Raw genomic sequence first — 18,625 nt, forward strand, 5'->3', positions numbered from 1 at the left:
GAGCCCATCTACATGAACTCCCCACCCCAGGAGAGTTGCATCCGTTGTCAGCACTTTTCGTGGCTGAGGAACTTGGAATGGTCGCCCATGGTCAAATTGGATCGAATCGTCCACCACTGAAGAGAATTCTGAAAGTCGGTGGACAGTTAGATTACATCCTCTAGATCGCCCGCAGCTTGAAACCACTGGGAAGATAGGGTGCATGGAGCTGATCTCAAATGTAGACATGCCATGGGCATTACATGAACTGTGGAGGCCATATGCCCCAGAAGTCTCTACATCTGCCGAACCGTGACCTACTGAGACACTCGAACTATGGAAACCAGGGACAGAAAGTTATCCGCCCTTGCCTCGGGGAGATAAGCTCGATCTGAGTGTTCAGCAGAACTCTAATGAATTCCAATTTTTGGACTGGGGTGAGATGGGACTTGGGATAATTTATGACAAAACCCCAGTAGCTCCAGCACCTGAAGTCATTCACATGGACTCCAGAGCACCTTCCTTCGAGGTGCTCTTCACCAGCCAATCGTCGAGATAAGGGAACACATGCACTCCCAGTCTGCGTAGCAACGCTGCGACTATAGCTAGGCATTTTGTAAATGGGCGCAGACACCAGGCCAAACGGCAGTACACGGTACTGAAAGTGCTGTGTTCCCAGCCGAAATCGAAGATACTTCCTGTGAGCTGGAAGTATCATGGGTGCAAGCATCCTTTAAGTCCAGAGAGCATAGCCAATCGTTTTCCTGAATCATAGGAAGAAGGGTGCCTAGGGAAACCATCCTGAACCTTTCTCGGAAAAGAAATTTGTTCAGGGCCATTAGGTCTAGGATGTGACGCATCCCCCCTATTTTCTTTTGCACAAGGAAGTACCTGGAATAGAATCCCAGCCCTTCTTCCCCTGGTGGAACGGGTTTGACCACTTGGGCCTGTAGAAGGGCGGAGAGTTCCTCTGTAAGTACCTGCTTGTGCTGGAAGCTGTAGAACTGAGCTCCCGGTGGGCAATTTGGAGGCTTGGATTCCAGATTGAGGGTGTATTCTAACCAGACAATTTGAAGAACCCACCGGTCAAAGGTTATAAGAGGCCACCTTTGGTGAAAAAAAACATTAACCTCCCCCCAACCAGCAAGACGTCCGGTATGGACACGCTTACTGAGGCTATGCTGAACTGGAGCCAGTCAAAAGCCCGTCCCTTGCTTTTGCTGGGGAGCCGCAGTGGCCTTAGGCGCATACTGTTGACGAGAACAAGCGCGCTGAGACTGAGCAGGCTGCCGAGAAGCAGGAGAGTACCTATGCCTAGCATAGGAATAGGGAGCACTCTTTTTCCCTCCAAAACACCTCCTAGATGAGGAGGTAGTAGCAGAAGACGCACGGCGGGAGAGAGAATCCATAGCATCATTGTGCTTCTTGATCTGGCCAACTAGATCCTCTACTTTCTCACCAAAAAGGTTATCCCCCTGGCAAGGAACATCCAACATCCGCTGCTGGACCGAATGATCCAGGTCAGAGACACACAGTCATAAGCCTGCGCATCACTATACCTTGGGCAGCGATCCTGAATGATACATCAAAAATGTCGAACATAGCCCTGGCCAGGAATTTTCAACACGCCTTCTGCTGCCTGACCACCTGGCAAAAAGGCTCGGCCTGCTCCAGAGGGAGTGCATCAACTAAGCTGGACAGCTGTCTCACCGCGTTCCGCAAGTGGATGCTCGTGAAGAGCTGGTAAGATTGAATTTTGGTGGCGAGCATAGCGGCCTGATACATTTTCCTCCCAAAAGAATCAAGAGTCCTATCTTCTTTGCCTGGGGGCGCCGAGGCATAGTCCCTAGTACTCTTGGCTCCCTTGAGGCGGAGTCCACCACCATGGAATTGTCTTGATGTACTAGATACAAAAAGCTACACACTGGCAGAATGTAGGGGTTAGCCCATTTGTCAGTATGACCAACCATTTGTAAACATATTTCCAATATTTCAGGTTAGAGACCTCTTTCTTGACTAAGCACAGAGTCTGAACTATGAGCCGATGATAGGCAGATTAATGTTCTGCCACCCATCTATGTTTGGACACAACAACATAAATCCATGTAACATTTCCTCCAGAAAATGTTTCTAACATTAACACTTTCTGGTAATAAAATGCAATCAGTACATAAATAAATTCAAGGCACCACTTGCTTTTCATTACAATCTTCTTCCAACTTAGTTTAGATAATTTCTACAATATTTTTATCTTCCAGCATTAAGTTTTTGGGTTAGTGCATTCTGGTTATGATTAATATTGTTTGATCCACATGGTTATAATGTAATGGAATGCAGGTTTATATTTTAGCAAAGAGGGATAAAATACAATCTCAATGTAAATGAGTAGCAGGAAAGAAGTGACTGATTGCAAACCAGGATGTGCAATCCTCTCTCTTTTGCAATGATAGTTAGGTCTCTTTGATCAGACCCATGATATCTCCTTTCCGCTATAGCCTCAAGAGAAAGTCAATGCTCTAATCAATCAACACAGACCCTGAACAAAGAGCAAAAAGAAAAACTAAACTATAGCTCACATTTAAAATGTAGCAAATTTCAAATACAGTGCAACAACACAGTGCAACAACACTGCAAAGCTACAGAAATTGCAAAGAACAGCTCATCACTTAACATGACCTGTCACATAGTGATGTAGCATGTGCTGGATTCAATTCAAACATGACAGAGTAAAGCACAACATGAAACTGTTCATTTCTGGATGTATTTTATTTTTATTTATTGCACTTGTATCCCACATTTTCCCACCTATTTGCAGGCTCAATGTGGCTTACAGAGAACTGTCATGGCATAGCCATGTCAGGTTACATCATACAATTAAGACAAAAAGTCAAACATATGATTTTAATATGCATGCAAATCCTACAAATGCTAATTTTATAAGCAGACCAATGACAGTCAAGGAAACAAGTGATGCGACTGTTACTTTCTTAAAAGGAGTAGGTGCTGCACCAAGTGTCACACTGAGTACACCTAATTTAGAAGCACCTTTTCCTCTCCATCCCACCCAATTCCTCCAGAGAGAGCATCTTGCTGGCTTCCTAACATGCAACTTTTCCAAATTCCTGTTGGACTGTGTAGGCCACAAAGCACAAGGATTTTCTACTTGCAAAGAAAGGCCAGTATTTAGTGAATCTCCTCCACTTGGATCCAATGGATAGTAAGACTACATCCCTCCATGGCCCTTCTCACAGATTTTCAAGAACTTGTGAGTTTCTACTAACACAAGAGCTATTTTGTGCATGTTTAATGCTAACTTTTCACTGCAAAGGGTTTTAATTACTTCAGAATTAGGCACAGAATCCCTCAAAATTATCTATAACATACACTTGGCTGTAAGAGACACGATGCTCTACCCATCCACAATCCCTTTCCTTAAGTTTAAACATGAATTACTTAGCCTCAAAAATGAAACTGACTTTTTTTCCCCATTTTTGAAAAATACTATAAATATGCCTGCTTAGAGGACACTGCTCCAGAGACTCAATGTGTGTTCTATGAAGGTCTACTGGAAACCTGAAGAACATATAACATTTGAGAGCTAAGAGAAAGCTGTTTTGATACCACAATGAACTCTCACCAATAAGTGTATTAGCCTCTACTAAAATGTTTAGGGGGAAAAAAAAAAAAGGTCAAGAAAATCTCCCTTAGCAAAACAGTGTACAGCAGTGAGGTCATTTAGAAGGAAGAAAAAAAAAGCCTTCAAATATTATCTTTAGAACAAGATTATAAATGCTATGTAATGAAAAGCATTTAGTCATCAGTGTTGGAACTTTGCTATGCCCCCTAATAATGTGATTTGTAGGTATGCTTTATACAAGTCTGCAATCCCTTTAGGGTGGGAGACCTGCTACCCTCTATACCAGTTTTCTTCTTGAGTTTCTTCCATACTTCAACCTACTGTCTCCCTTTTCCTATACACCACTGCATACACTGATAACACCCAACAGTAAAAAGAAGGCACATTTATGACAAGATTACTTCTATGAGAGAAAATTATTAAGTAAAAATCCTAGAAAATCCATTCTGAATAAATCTGCTAAGGATTCTTAGCAAGTTGCATCACCACACATTATTTTTTGCAGGTTTTTTTTTAATGCAAAAAACACTGCACATACAACCTATGGAACCAAAGATAAAAACTGATTAGTTTCAGTTTGAAGGTGATACCAATTACAATACCAAGTAGGCTTAATATTTTGGCATTTACATTTTTACAGATATATTACAATCTAGTACAAATAACCACCACACAAAAAAAAAAATCAAGGGCAGCTTCATAGTCCTATTCAAAAATGATTCTCTCATTTTGAGGCAATGAAAAAAAAAAACATTTACTACACAGGAAGCAAAACGGTTTTGCATCAAATGCCTACGGCATAAACAGCAAAAAAAATTCATATACACACACACACACACACACACACACACACACACAAAAGACTAAAAACTAAAGAAAACATAAAAGGTTTGAAAACATGACGTGTGAGCAGCAAATCAGCTGGTGAAATCATTTCCGAAGTTAGCATAAGAAATTTTTTTAACACAGGAGGCACTGGATAAAATATTATGTTTTCCATTCTGACAAGTACTACAGTACACCATTCACACAATTTCACATTAAAGAAAAAATTTTGATCAACGCTGCCAAGGTCAGCTTTCCACTGAGAGCAAGCAAAATGGAGCGATAAATCAGGTGGACTTCTCAATACAATGCAAAATAAAATAAAAAAAAAATCTCACTCTAACATAAAAGCCAATTCACCAACTTTGCTAACCAAATACTTCCTAGCCTTTCATTTGTCTATTCGTGGCTGGGGACTAGCATAATGGCACATTCTGAAGGCAGATAAAGCGACAAAGAGCTCTTTTCCTAGAAAAAAAAACATATTACGAAAGACGGATTTAACCCCTACATTTACTTGTAAGGCTGGAGAGAGAGAAACGATATTAAGGGTGCATGCTAATGCGAGATAATATATAGATATATAAAAATAAAACCTAACTGTCCTTGAACACCAACACCTCTCAGTCGTGTGTACATGAATGCTTGTTGGCGATGGACGACCTGCAGTACTTGATCAGAATTTATCTTCCTTCCAGGTAAGGACAAGTTCTCTGAATGTCGTGAGGGAAATGGACCCTGCAGGGTTGCATTGGGGGGGGGGGGGGGGGGGGGGGGGGAGAGACAGTCTGAAGAATCTATGGAGAACTGCTTTGCTAATTTAAGCTATCGTTTCTTTGACAAAAATACACACGCACAAGTGTGTATATTTACATATGTTTATGTATGTATCCCTTAAACCTTTACATAATGCACATGACACTTATTTCATAAACGATTCTAAGACGATCATTCATAAAACAGGATCTTCCTGCATAGGACACCTTCCCTCACTCAGAGTCACAGAAGTGTAGCAACCCTGTAGGAACACCGAGCGTATCTCTTACCATATCTGCGGGAACGCCGGTTGACATCTTGCAGATATCCGGATGGGTGAAAACAGAAGAAAGCTGTCTCTCTGGCCAGAAAGAAAACCTGAAGCCACGTTAAGGCCTTCGAGTCTTACAGAAAATAAAAAGAACAAAATCCACAACGTATTTGAGACGCAGCGTTTCGTTGCTTTTTAAAAGATCCAAACAAACTCGGCCGTGAACATGAACTGGAGCAGGAGAACCTTGTCAGCAGCAACAGGAAAACCACACAGAAATGAAAACCAACATGAAATTTTCTCTTCTTTTACCCCCCAGTGCACTGGAATTAAAATACGCGGCTCACTCCTCACATTCGTGCAAAGCGAGGTTGGCCCCGTCACTAAAGTTTCACTCCAAAGATAAGATGTGTTTTAATGTTTCCTGTAAACACTTCGATGTTTTTTTTTGAGAGATTTCTAAATGTGCTCGTGATCCAGGAAACCCCACTTAATGCCACCGGGGAAGCAAACGGCAGCGCAGCGGGCTCCTGGGGAGCTTCAGCCTCAGAGCTCGATCGGGCAGCCCCGGGCTCCACCGCGCAACCACGCTCACAGTCCAGCGACGCCCCCCAGCTCCGTCTAGTCCCGTGCAGCCCGTTCCCTTTTAGCGTCGTCTTCGGTGTCGCCGTCTCTCCTTCCGCCTCCTGTCATCGCTTCTCAAACAAACATGGCGTCTGCGCAGCCAGGACCGGAGGCACGGCAGGAAAAAAAAAAGCCAGCAACGCCTCCGTTCTTTCCCCCGCCCATTTTCTCTTGCGTCGCTTTGGGAGCTCCCTGTGGCCTCATGGGAGTTGTAGTCCCGGAACCCCCCCTGTCGGGTGACGTAATGTTGTTATGGAGCTGCCTTTGGCTGTGGACGTTCTTAGCAGTGATCTTTCTCTCCTGCTTTTTCAAAATGTTCCTTTTCGCTACGCAGAGCTGGTGCAAGGATATTAGCTGCCCAAAGCAAACCTTCAACTTTGCTCTCTCCAGTGCAGGTTAAAGCAAAGAAAAATTAGACACATGCCTAAAATGTGTAGAAAAGGGCCCTCTCAGATCATGTACTAGTTCCAGATCTGCAAACACAAATTAGAAATGGTAGAAGAGAAGGAAAGCAGTGCAATATATTACAGCATGTGCACCAGTGGCGTAGCCAAGGGTGGGCTTGGGTGGGCCCAGGCCCACCCACTTTGGGTTCAGGCCCACCCAGTAGCAGCATACCTATGATGTGGCTGGCAGGGATCCCCAACCAAACCCCACCAGCTGAAAACTTCCAACAAGTGTCCCTCCTGCATAACTTGTAAGCAGCAGATCTTCGCCTGCAGTGACATACATACTGCTCGCACCGGCCCCACAGCCTTCCCTCTGATGTATTTCTGCCTATGTGGAAACAGGAAGTTGCATCAGAGGGAAGGGTATGGGGCCAACATGAGCAGTTTGTATTAGTTGCTGCTCGCTGCTGGTGAAATTATGCTATTTAAAAGGTATTTGGGAGAGGGGAGATGTTTGAGAGACCATATGGCATGTAGGCGAGAGAAGGAGAGACCAAATCACCTGTGGGACGGGGCGAGGTTCTTCTGCCCACCCATCGTGGGTCCAGGCCCACCCAAAATTGGGTGTCTGGCTACGCCCCTGATGTGCACAGGCTCAAATAGGCAGTGGAATAGGGTAGGCCACAGGGGCCATGGCTGCAGAATAGGGTAGGTCACAGGGGCCATGGCTTCACCTTTTGCCAACACAACATCAACTAGAAAGCTTGGTGGCAGGACTAGATATTGGTTTCTATGGCCCTTCCAGTCTAAAAAGTCTTCTGTTGCCCCTGTTCAGCATAGGACCCAGCTCTGGGGGTGCTTGAGCACCCCCAATATTGGGCAAACTCCTTAACTGTGGTCCAGGGAGAGGGTAATTTCCATTCAGGTCGATATTCAAAATGATTGAATTGGCCAGAAATGGCTCCTAGCCAGTTAAACCACCTGTTTGGGGCAAACTGCTAATTTTCAGCGGCACTTAACTCAATGCCGCTGAGAATAACTGGTTAGTGCTGAACTGAAACCCGGCTATTTGGAGGGCATTCTGGGGCGGAATCAGCACTTGGCCGGTTAAGTGCCAGTATTTGGCACTTCACCGACCAGGGTAAACACATTAGCTGGCTCTGCAAACCCAGAAATTCAATGCTGGTGGCCCAGCATTGAGTTTCCAGGTATAACGGCAACAGTGGTCAGCAAAATGCTGATCGCTGCCTGCTGAATATTTGATCCATTGAGTTCAGCACCCTCAATCATTTTGAAAAGTTGGCTCCTACATTGCTGTGTCTTCTGGTTCCCCCCTCCCCCCCATACACACACAGGAAGTGTGTCAGAGGGTGGGAGCAGCAAATGCTGAGTACAGGCTTGAGTTGCCAGGCCTCCCTGCTACTCTCTAATTTCTGTGGCACACCTGGAAATGATGGCAAGGAGGGAAATGATGGCAAGGGGGGAGTGAGGAACAAATCTTGGACAGGAAAGAATGAGGATGATGGACACAAGGGAAGGAAAGAGACAAGGTGATTCAGGAAATGAAGTGGAAAAGAGAAGGACAAATGCTACAAACTGGGGTTGGAATAAAGCGAAAGGAAGATATTGAACATGGGAGGATGGAAGGGAAGAGGCAGGACACAGGACAAAGTAGGAAGGGATGAGAGAGGACTAGATATATACAGATGGAAGAAATGGAAAATGAGATAGATGTAGGAAAAGAGGGAGTTGATGACTGGATGGTGAGAAAGAGTGGTGAAATCTTAGTGGCTATGGCAGAATAATAAAGAAAGCTGAACATGAGCGATCAATGCAAAAGATGGATATAAGGCAGAAAGTGAAAAAGATAGGCGGAAAGAAAATAATAGCAAATGGACACAAGGCGTTAGAAACTGAATTAAGAGAACAAACATTTGAAAGCAGAACGAGATCTTGAAACCAACATGATTAAAATAAAATCACTATTTGTTGCAAGTACAGGAGGAATGCATCTCTTTCTCATCCATCTCTGTTGTCACTGGTGTAAATAAAGTATTTTCTGGACTCACTGTTGGGTGGAAGAGGAGTAGGGGGTAGAGCTAGGAGGCAATTGGATGAGGCAGGAGGTGGAGCTAGGAGGCAGAGTGGGATGGGGCAAGGGATGTGTGCTTAAAATCTCCCTCTCAAAAATTGCCCCCCCCCCCCCCTTGGCATCCCTGTAGTTGAAGAATGATGCAGATTGATTGAAAACTGTTGCCCACAGAGTTCTGTCTGTTTTCCTCAGCTCTTATACATTTTCCTCCATTCATCGGGAGGAGACAAATAGCGCTCCTTAGCTGCTGCTTTCTCCTCTGCTGTTTTCCTCTGTAGTCGTGATTGCCCCATTTGTGTGTGATTTTAAAAAGTATGTATATTATGAAGAGAAGTCCAATGCAATTGCTCGCCTAGAGATCACAAAAAAATTAACTTTCAAGTCCCTAGCGCCCTGACCCTTAATAAACTCAACAATCTTAATTACCCTCATATCACCCTTCCCAGAACAATTAAAACAGACATCAGTCTTTGTTTTGTATATACTTACACAATGAGGACAATTCCCAAAAGCCATTTATCCAGGTAAATGTGCTATTAAAAATTGCCCACCTTCTCCTTGAGTAAGAAATACATGCTGGTGGTTCTTTGCAATTGTGTGACTGTCAGGGCCTAGTTTTGCTTTGAATGCTGTTGCTTTTTGCTGTATCTCAGAAGGTGCTGCCCTAGGCAGTAGTCTAGTTTGCCTAATGGTTAAGCCAGCTTGAACTTGTTAGACCTTAGATGCCAACTTATAACTGTACACTGTAGGGTGCAGATGACAATGGCAAACCTCTACAGCATTCTTCCATGATGGTTTGATTCCTAACACCCTGAAATGGGTAGAAAGAAGAGAGAAAAAATTCTTAATCCCTAACCTCAAATTTATGTTAACTACGAAGTGACAGCTTGATAAGACAATTATCTTCCTAATTATATTCATTGTAGATTTCAAGTACATGATGTCCTTGATAACTCTTTCCACATAATGTATCTCCACTAATTTTACTGCATTATCCTCTTGTGTATAAGAAAATTAGAAATCTCTTACAGGCTTGTTTTCTAAAGGCCTAGGCATCTATCTACATTTTAAAGGGGGCGAAGCCCTTCTGGGCTTAGTGCATCTTATGGCTGGACTTTCCTGCACGCTAAACCCAGATTCTACAGGGCACTTTTTAAAAATATCTTCCAGCTTTTTGGCAGGCTATGTGTGCTATTGTTGTCATTAGTGTGCAGTACCTGCAAAAGTTAACGTGAGAGCACTCACCACCTTCTATTTAGGAGGCACTAAGTGCTCATGCGCTAATCAGAACACGGTTGAGGAGAGATATGATAGAGATGTATAAAATCCTGTATTGAATGCAACAGGTAAGTGCAAATCATTTGTTGGTCAAAAAGTACAAAGGCTAGGAGAGATATGATAGAGGTGTATAAAATAATGAGTGGAGTGGAGTGGAGTGGAATGGGTAGATGTAAATCACTTGTTTACTCTTTTCAAAAATACTAGGACTAGGGGCCACGCAATGAAGCTACAAAGTAGTAAATTTAAAACAAATCAGAGAAAATATTTTTTCACTCAGTGTGTAATTAAGCTCTGGAATTTGTTGCCAGAGAATGTGGTAAAAGCAGTTAGCTTAGCGGGGTTTTAAAAAGGTTTGGTTAGCTTCCTAAAAGAAAAGAACATAAGACATAATTAAGATGAACTTGGAGAAAATGTACTGCTTATTTCTAGAATAAGCAGCATAAAATGCATTGTACTGTTTTAGGATCTTGCCAGGTACTTGTAACCTGGATTGGCCACTGTTGAAGCACTGGATGCTGGGCTTGATGGACCTTCGGTCTGTCCCAGTATGGCAACATTTACGTACTTATGTAGGGGAAACTCCAAGATGTTACATAGTAGCATATAAAACAAATAGGATACATTTTTTTTCACTTAACCTATAGTTAAGATCTGGCACTCATTCCTGGAGCCAGTGGTAACAGCAGTTAATGTAGCTGGATTTAAAAGAAGTTTGGACAAATTCCTGGAGGAAAAGTCCATAAACCATTACTAAAGTAGACCTGAGGAAAGCCACTGCTTATCCCTTAGGTTACATAGCTTGGAATCTTGCTACATTGTGGGACTCTGTCAGGTACTTCTGACCTGAACTGGCCACTGTTGGAAACAGGATACTGGGCTAGATGAATCCTTGGACTGACCCAGTATGGCTACTCTTATGTTCTTATGTCACTTCTGCAGTACATAATAATGCTGCTTGCAATCAACCTCATCTGGAGATCGCACCTATGAAAAGATATAAACAGGATGTAATTGGTCCAGAGGGTGGCTACAAAATTAGTAAATGGTCTTGAACACAAAAAAATATAGGGACAGGGTTATGAACCTCAACATGTAAACGCTGGAAGAGAGGAGGGAGACAGGAGACATGATAGAGACGTTTAAATATCTCAAGAGCATTTATGTACAGGAAGTGAGCCTAGATGACATGTTCCTCTCCAGTCATGCTTCTCTTCACATCCCCAACTCTTTTCCCCTTCTCCTAGACCTGTGGTTGGATCTTTCTTCAAGATTAAGGCTAGTAGGTTGCATTGACTGCACAGCATCGTAGCTCAAAGCATAACTATCAGGCACATAACAATAGTTCAGAATACACCATCTCAGTCAGGATATATAACCATGTGGGCTCCTAAAAATGGCCCAAATTATCAAATATTATAATCTGAGAAATTTAGGGCCCTTGTTTACTAAGGTGCGTTAGTGTTTTTAGCGTCCCTACACTTAGCACACGCACTAACCATGTAGGTGCCTCTAGGGATATTGTAGGCACATACATGGTTAACATGCATTAAAAATGTAAATGCGCCTAAAATACTGCTTAGTAAACAGGGCCCATAGTTTGGCAGATGTAGATAAATATGAATTGTATAACCAGTGTTGTAAAACTCCCAACTGAGGGAATGTATTTTTTAACATATTCTAGATCGCAATATGAAAATATTTCTATAAATAGATAAGCAAGAAAGCATGCATAGTAGCGTTTAACCTAGTTACAAATTCACAGGTTGAACAATCAGGAAAATGTTGGCAAAGGTAACTTGTGGAACAAGTATTTTATGTCAATCTATAAAGGAGGAGTTAAATTAAGGAGGAAAATGATATCAGAATACTTGAGAAGGGAAGGCTGAGGTGGAATTCCTGAAGTGTGAGTAAAGAAAAGGTAAACAAAGAACTTTTCCACATAAATGAGGAAGAGTTTTCAAGCACTGGTGAGCTATACCCAAGGCTATCCTATGAACCTACAGAGGTGATATCAAAACCGAGAATAATCATTTTTCTGAGGTTCCTTTGAGAGTATGATGACAATCCGTTGATTTTATACTTGATAGTCTATGTGGTATTTCTCTTTCAGGAGGACTACACTGGAAATCTAGAAATCTGTCAACCTGGATAGAGGAAAAGGATTGCAGGGACAATAGGATCAATAAGAAAAGATCATTTCAAAACAAAGGAGATTAAAGTACGGATTTAGAGCAAATCGGTTCATTTTAGGAGACGAAAATAGGGTTCATCATATGTATTTGAATTCTGCATCTGTTTACGCTTTCCAAAAATATTAGGACAAAGGGGCATGCGATGAAGCTGCAGTGTGGTAAATTTAAAATGAATCGGAGGAAATTTTTCTTCACTCAACGCATAGTTAAACTCTGGAATTCGCTGCCGGAAAAGGTGGTTAAGGCGGTTAACTTAGCGGACTTCAAAAAAGGGTTGGAAGGCTTCCTGGAGGAAAAAGCCATAGAATGTTGAATGGACGAGGGAATAATACAGTATTTCTAGGATGGGGGGGACAAATTGCTTGTTCTTTTGGCTGCTGTCAGTGACAGGGTGCTGGGCTCGATGGACCCTTGGTCTGTCCCAGCATGGCGATGCTTATGTACTTATGTACTTGACGCTGTTCCTCAAATAAGCTTGTTGAGAAAATTAAACATGTGGAAATGTTTACCCCTAATTTGACACCAGGAAGGAGATCATGCTGAATAGATATTTGGGAAATGCTGAGTGCATGTTTTACATGCCATCCTTTGTTGGTAATATCCGTCCTTAGGAGTATGAATAATGGTAAGTAGCCTGTTAATAAGTACTGTATATAATGAGGAATACAGGACAGACAAGGCCCTGAGTCTTGAAATGCATGATCGGTCTCATTAAAATATGAATAAATCTTTGGGTGAGGAGGGGAAGGGAAGGCCGGGGATCAACTAGTGTCTGTAATGTTCTTCCAGGAGTGGGGTAGGGTGGGGTGGATGGGATGAGCCTAATGGTCCTCATTTAATGTCACATTGTATAACATTGGTAGGAGCAGAACTGGGAGACTGCTGTATTGTGTTCCTTATCCTTTTAGGGCAGACACATAGGGAGAGATAAGGACATAACAAAGGGCAGACAAAGTGACAATAATGTAGGTGTGTACTAAAGGGCTCAGCCCCCCCCCCCCCCCCCCCTGTTGCTCAAACCTCCACTGTTATGAACTGTGCCAGAACAGTACTGCTGGAACAGCGCAACAATGTCCTAATGCTCGATGCTAATGAGTTGCAAATATAGGTGTGCTGATAGCATTGAGCATTAGGGAGTTAAGTGAGAGGATTGTGCTTTGGTACAGGAGGATTGTGCTTGGAGCATGCGCAGAAGAGTTCTGTGGTAAGTTTGGCTCCTGCACGCATGCGCCTGGTAAAACCTGAATGTGAAGTAAAACATTGGTGTCTGTTTTCTGTGGCCTAAATATAAGCATTTAAAATGTTGTTTTTAGCTTGGACGCTTATATTTAGGATGCAGGAAAAAGATGCCAATGTGTTTTCACTTTGGGCCTTACATTTTGTTTTTTTATCATGGACGCTTTAAATTTAGATGCAGGAAATGGACGCCAACATGTGCTTTTGCTTGGGTCTGCTTTTTCTCACGACCAGTGCTTAAGGGCTTGCATGGGCTTCCTGCTTCCAAAAGCAATCAAAACTAGCAGATTTTGCAGAAAGAAGCATGAGAATCATGAGAAATCCTCTCTTCCAACACCTGCTCCGACCTTGCATTATTTTTTGCAGAGGCAAGGCAGTTTTGTTTCAGGTACTCTTTTCTGAGCATTGGGGAGGCATACAAAACAACCTCATTAACATGAGCTTGCCTACATTAGAATGCTACTTTTGTTGTTCATATGTGTGCTCATTTGTTCCCCGTGCTCTGGACCTCTGAACATTCTGCATAGGTAAATGCAGACGCTAGTATAGCGCTAATGGCCTCTAACATCCGTGTTTACTTTTGAGCATCGGGGCCTAAAACCTCTCAAAAAGTAATGGTTTGGTGCCAGCAAATTGGTAGTGACCAATTACTGTCTAGCAAGGTCAGGGCCAGTGTTATGGAGTGGCAAACAGGGCAGTTGCCCTGGGCCTCCATGCTACAGGAAACCCTAGCCTGCCTTAAGCAGAAGAAGGCATAGCCTGTAGGCTGGCTTTGGATCCCCCTCCCCAGGTTCTGCCCTGGGCCCTGGATGCCCAACACCAGCACTCAGCAAGGTTGGCACCTGTTTAAATTATTACAGAACTTGGAGGCTAGACATGGGAAGGGAGGGAGGGACTGAGTTTTGGATTAGGTGTAGGATTTATTAAGCAGCATTATTGTGCATGGCAATTAAAGCACATTAAGCAGTGAGCAAAAGCATGCAAAGTAGCTCCTTGTGTAAATTAGGGCACAATAATAATGGGTGATTTCAATTACCCCAGTATTGACTGGGTAAATGTAACATCACGGCACGCTAGGCAGGTAAAATTCCTTGATGAAATCAAGGACAGCTTTATGGAGCAGCTGGTACAGGAGCGGATGAGAGAAGGAAAAATTCTAGACTTAGTCCTTAGTGGAGTGCATGATGTGGTGCAGGAGGTAAATGGTGCTGGGGCCGCTTGATAACAGTGATCATAATATGATCGGATTTGATATTAGCTTTGAAGTAAGTATACATAGGAAATCAAATATGTTAGCGTTTAACTTTTAAAAAGGAGACTATGATAAAATGAGAAGAATGGTGAAAAACAAAACTTAGAGGAGCGACTACGAGGGTCAAATATTTACATCAGGCATAGATGCTGTTCAAAAACCCCATCCTGGAAGCCCAGGCCAAATATATTCCGTGTATTAAAAAAGGAGGACGGAAGACCAAATGACAGCCGGCGTGGTTAAAAAGTGAGGTGAAGGAAGAGCTAAAAGAAAATCCTTCAGAAAATAGAAAAAGGAACCGACTGAAAATAATAAGAAACAGCATAAGGAATGTCAAGTCAAATGCAAAGCGCTAAGAGGGACTTCGAAAAAAAGATTGCTTTGGAGGCAAAAACACATAGTAAAAATGTTTTTATGTATATTAAAAGCAGGAAGCTGGGAAAAGAATCGGTTGGACCACTAGATGACCGAGGAGTAAAGGGGGCGATCAGGGAAGACAAAGCCGTAGCGGAGAGATTAAATGAATTCTTTGCTTCGGTCTTCACTGAGCAAGATTTGGGTGGGATACCAGTGCCGGAAATGGTATTCAAAGCTGACGAGTCGGAGAAACTTAATGAATTCTCTGTAAACCTGGAAGATGTAATGAGGCAGTTCTACAAACTGAAGAGTAGCAAATCTCCTGGACCGGATGGTATTCATCCCAGAGTACTGATAGAACTGAAAAATGAGCTTGCGGAGCTATTGTTAGTAATATGTAATTTATCCTTAAAATCGAGCATGGTAGTGGAAGATTGGAGGGTGGCCAATATAACGCCAATTTTTTTAAAAGGTTCCAGAGGAGATCCGGGAAATTATAGACTGGTGAGTCTGACGTCGGTGCCGGGCAAAATGGTAGAGACTATTATTAAGAACAAAATTACAGAGCATATTCAAAAGCATGGATTAATGAGACAAATCAACATGGATTTAGTGAAGGGAAATCTTGCCTCACCAATCTACTACATTTCTTTGAAGGGGTGAACAAACATGTGGATAAAAGTAAGCCAGTTGATATTGTGTATCTGGATTTTCAGAAGGCGTTTGACAAAGTACCTCATGAAAGACTCCAGAGGAAATTGGAAAGTCATGGGATAGATGGTAGTGTTCTATTGTGGATTAAAAACTGGTTAAAAGATAGAAAACAGAGAGTAGGATTAAATGGTCAGTATTCTCAATGGAGAAGGGTAGATAGTGGGGTTCCCCAGGGGTCTGTGCAAGGACCGCTGCTTTTTAACATATTTATAAATGACCTAGAGATGGGAGTAACTAGTGAGGTAATTAAATTTGCTGATTACACAAAGTTATTCAAAGTCGTTAAATCACAGGAGGATTGTGAAAAATTACAAGAGGACCTTACGAGACTGGACGTCTAAATGGCAGATGACGTTTAATGTGAGCAAGTGCAAAGTGATGCATGTAGGACCACTTTTCTTACAGTTTGCCTCAGTCTGGTAATGGGGGTTTCACTGAATGGGCCAATAGCCTATCAATGATTTACTTAAGTACTGTAAATAAACTTGTTGTTGAAGGTCTGTTTATTCATATGCATCTGTTTGCACATGCAGAGACAGACATGTACCAAGGAAAGCATGTGCACCTTATGACTATGGTGCCATAGGAGAGGAAGTGCTGGCCAGGTTCTCAGGCTCACCAGCACAAGAAAAAGTGCTGCGGGACAGGAAGTGAAGTAGTGGAATGGAGCTTGCTGGTGAGGTGAAAGGGAAGGGAAAGGAATTGAAACATAACATAACATTTAAACTTATATTCCGCTGCACCTCTCAGTTCTCAGCGGAGTACAGTCTTAAGAAGCTGGAAATTACCAGGACACACAGCTAAGTAAATGAAAATAATAATAACATTGTCATATTACAATCTAAGGGACCCTTTTACTAAGTGGCGGTAAGTGCTCCCCCTGAAATGGCCATGTGGTAAGTGGTTCACTTACTGCACGGCCATTTCGTTAAAAAAAAAAAAGACAGCTTTTTACCTGCTGCGGTAAAAGGGGGCCTCAGCTTGCGTCAAATATGTGTGCTGACGCTAGCGCAGGCCTCCTTTTACCACAGCTTAATAAAAGGACCCCTAAATTAACAAACAGGACCCACTAATGGAAAATAAAATTATGATCAAAAATGAAATGAATTCTCTTTACCTAATAAATATTGTTGAAAAGTATTGATATTTTGGCTAAACAATTTCTACTTACATGAGGAATATAAAATAAAGAGAATCTCCTTCCAAAATTTTGCAGCTTGGAAGGCAAGCAACTTTTTGAAAGGAGATGAAAGAAGGGAGGAAAAGGAATATAAGAGGAGAGGGATGAATCAGATCCTCCAGACCCTCACCTCACATTTTTTAATACTTTCCTCCAGCACACAGCTTATCCTGCACTCACTGATGTCCCAATGCTGAAAACTCTGGTGCTGTACAGAGCAGTGCTGGAGTTTGCCACTACAACAGTGCCCAAAAATAACTTCCTCATGCTCAAAGCTAATGGTATGCTAATGATATGCACACTATTAGCTTCGAGCATGAGGAAGTAAATCAGGCGGATGGTGCCTGGCGCATGCGCTGAAGAGTAGCATGTGCCAGAAAGGAGGAGGAAGAAGTGCCGACAGCGTCAGCGAATGTAATTGTTATCTTCTCATCCTGGCCACGGCAAAAAGATTTCACATTCACGGAGCAGTTGCCCTGGTTGCTACCCTAACATGGGCTCTGCCCTCCACATACAGAGGGGGGGGGGGGGGGGACATATTTTTAAATGCTGATTGCTGCTTTGTGGATGGGTCTCTTTTTATTGATATCAAGTACGCAGACACAAATCAGGCAATCCTATCATTGCTATTTCTTCTCCCTGGCCTGGGCTGGTTTTCGGGCTGCTTTTGCTTGCCGGGTTACCAAATACCAGCTCTGAGCTGGTGTAAGGTTCACGGTGGTAAGAGCAGCCTTGTTCAGGCAGCTCTTTGAGCATCAAGCTGCATGGGAATTTTCCTAATTTAAATGAGTCATGCTTCTTGTGCTAATCTGTGCCATGCTTGCTGCCCCCACGCTGAAGCCCTCCAAGCATTTGGCGCCAGCAAATGCAGGTACTAGTCTGGTGCTAAGGGCCTCTAGCACCTGCATTTGCTTCTGAGTATCAGGGCCTCAGCCCCTTCACAACCTCACTGCTACTCATAAGCCCGCATTCACTCACTTTTGCCCCTTTATCTTTCATAACCCCCTTTTCACTCACTGATTCACTGACTGCATCCTCTGTTTCTCATAACTTTCCCATCCAGTCAGTTACTCACTTAGCCCCTCAGGCATTCATATCTCCCTTCATCCACTGTCACTTAGGACTCCTACTACTCATTACGTCTTATTCCACTCTGTATCTCACCAGTGATCACAACCACATTGTGAGACTAAAAGATACTGCGAACCGCTATGTGGATAATGATGAAGAAAAAGCAAATTTGCTAAATAGATACTTCTGTTCTGTTTTCACAGAAGAAAATCCTGGAGAAGGACCACGATTGACTGGCAAAAGTACATATGAGAATGAAGTGGATAGAGCACCGTTCACGGAAGAGAGTGTGTATGAACAACTTGAAAAGCTAAAGGTGGACAAAGCCATGGGACCGGACGGGATCCACCCCAGGATATTGAGGGAGCTCAGAGAGGTTTTGGCGGGTCCTCTTAAAGATTTGTTTAATATATCCTTGCAGACGGGAGAGGTTCCGAGGGATTGGAGAACGGCGGATGTGGTCCCTCTTCACAAAAGTGGTGATAGGGAAGAAGCTGGAAACTACAGGCCGGTAAGCCTCACTTCGGTTATTGGAAAAGTAATGGAAGTGATGCTGAAGGAAAGGATAGTGAATTTCCTGGAAGCCAATAAGTTGCAAGATCCCAGACAACATGGTTTTACCAAAGGGAAATCGTGCCAAACGAATCTCATTTAATTCTTTGATTGGGTGACAGGAGAATTGAATCAGGGACGAGCTATGGACGTAATCTACTTAGATTTCAGCAAAGCTTTTGACACGGTTCCCCACAGGAGGCTCTTAAATAAACTG

At 42.9% G+C, this 18,625-nt stretch overlaps 1 protein-coding gene across 1 annotated transcript in view; it reads right to left on the minus strand.

Moving 5' to 3' along the window:
• UBL3 (ubiquitin like 3) overlaps positions 1 to 6,212 on the minus strand; it is a 227,857-nt gene extending 221,645 nt beyond the window's left edge. Inside the window, exon 1 of the mRNA XM_030200355.1 lies at positions 5,488 to 6,212. Coding sequence (XP_030056215.1) covers positions 5,488 to 5,514 — 27 coding nt within the window. The 5' untranslated portion in view covers positions 5,515 to 6,212. The remainder of the gene's footprint in view (positions 1 to 5,487) is intronic.
• Between the last annotated feature and the right edge of the window lie 12,413 nt (positions 6,213 to 18,625).

This window comes from Microcaecilia unicolor, chromosome 4, assembly GCF_901765095.1.
Source record: "Microcaecilia unicolor chromosome 4, aMicUni1.1, whole genome shotgun sequence".
In the NCBI taxonomy this organism is placed as follows: Eukaryota; Metazoa; Chordata; class Amphibia; order Gymnophiona; family Siphonopidae; genus Microcaecilia; species Microcaecilia unicolor.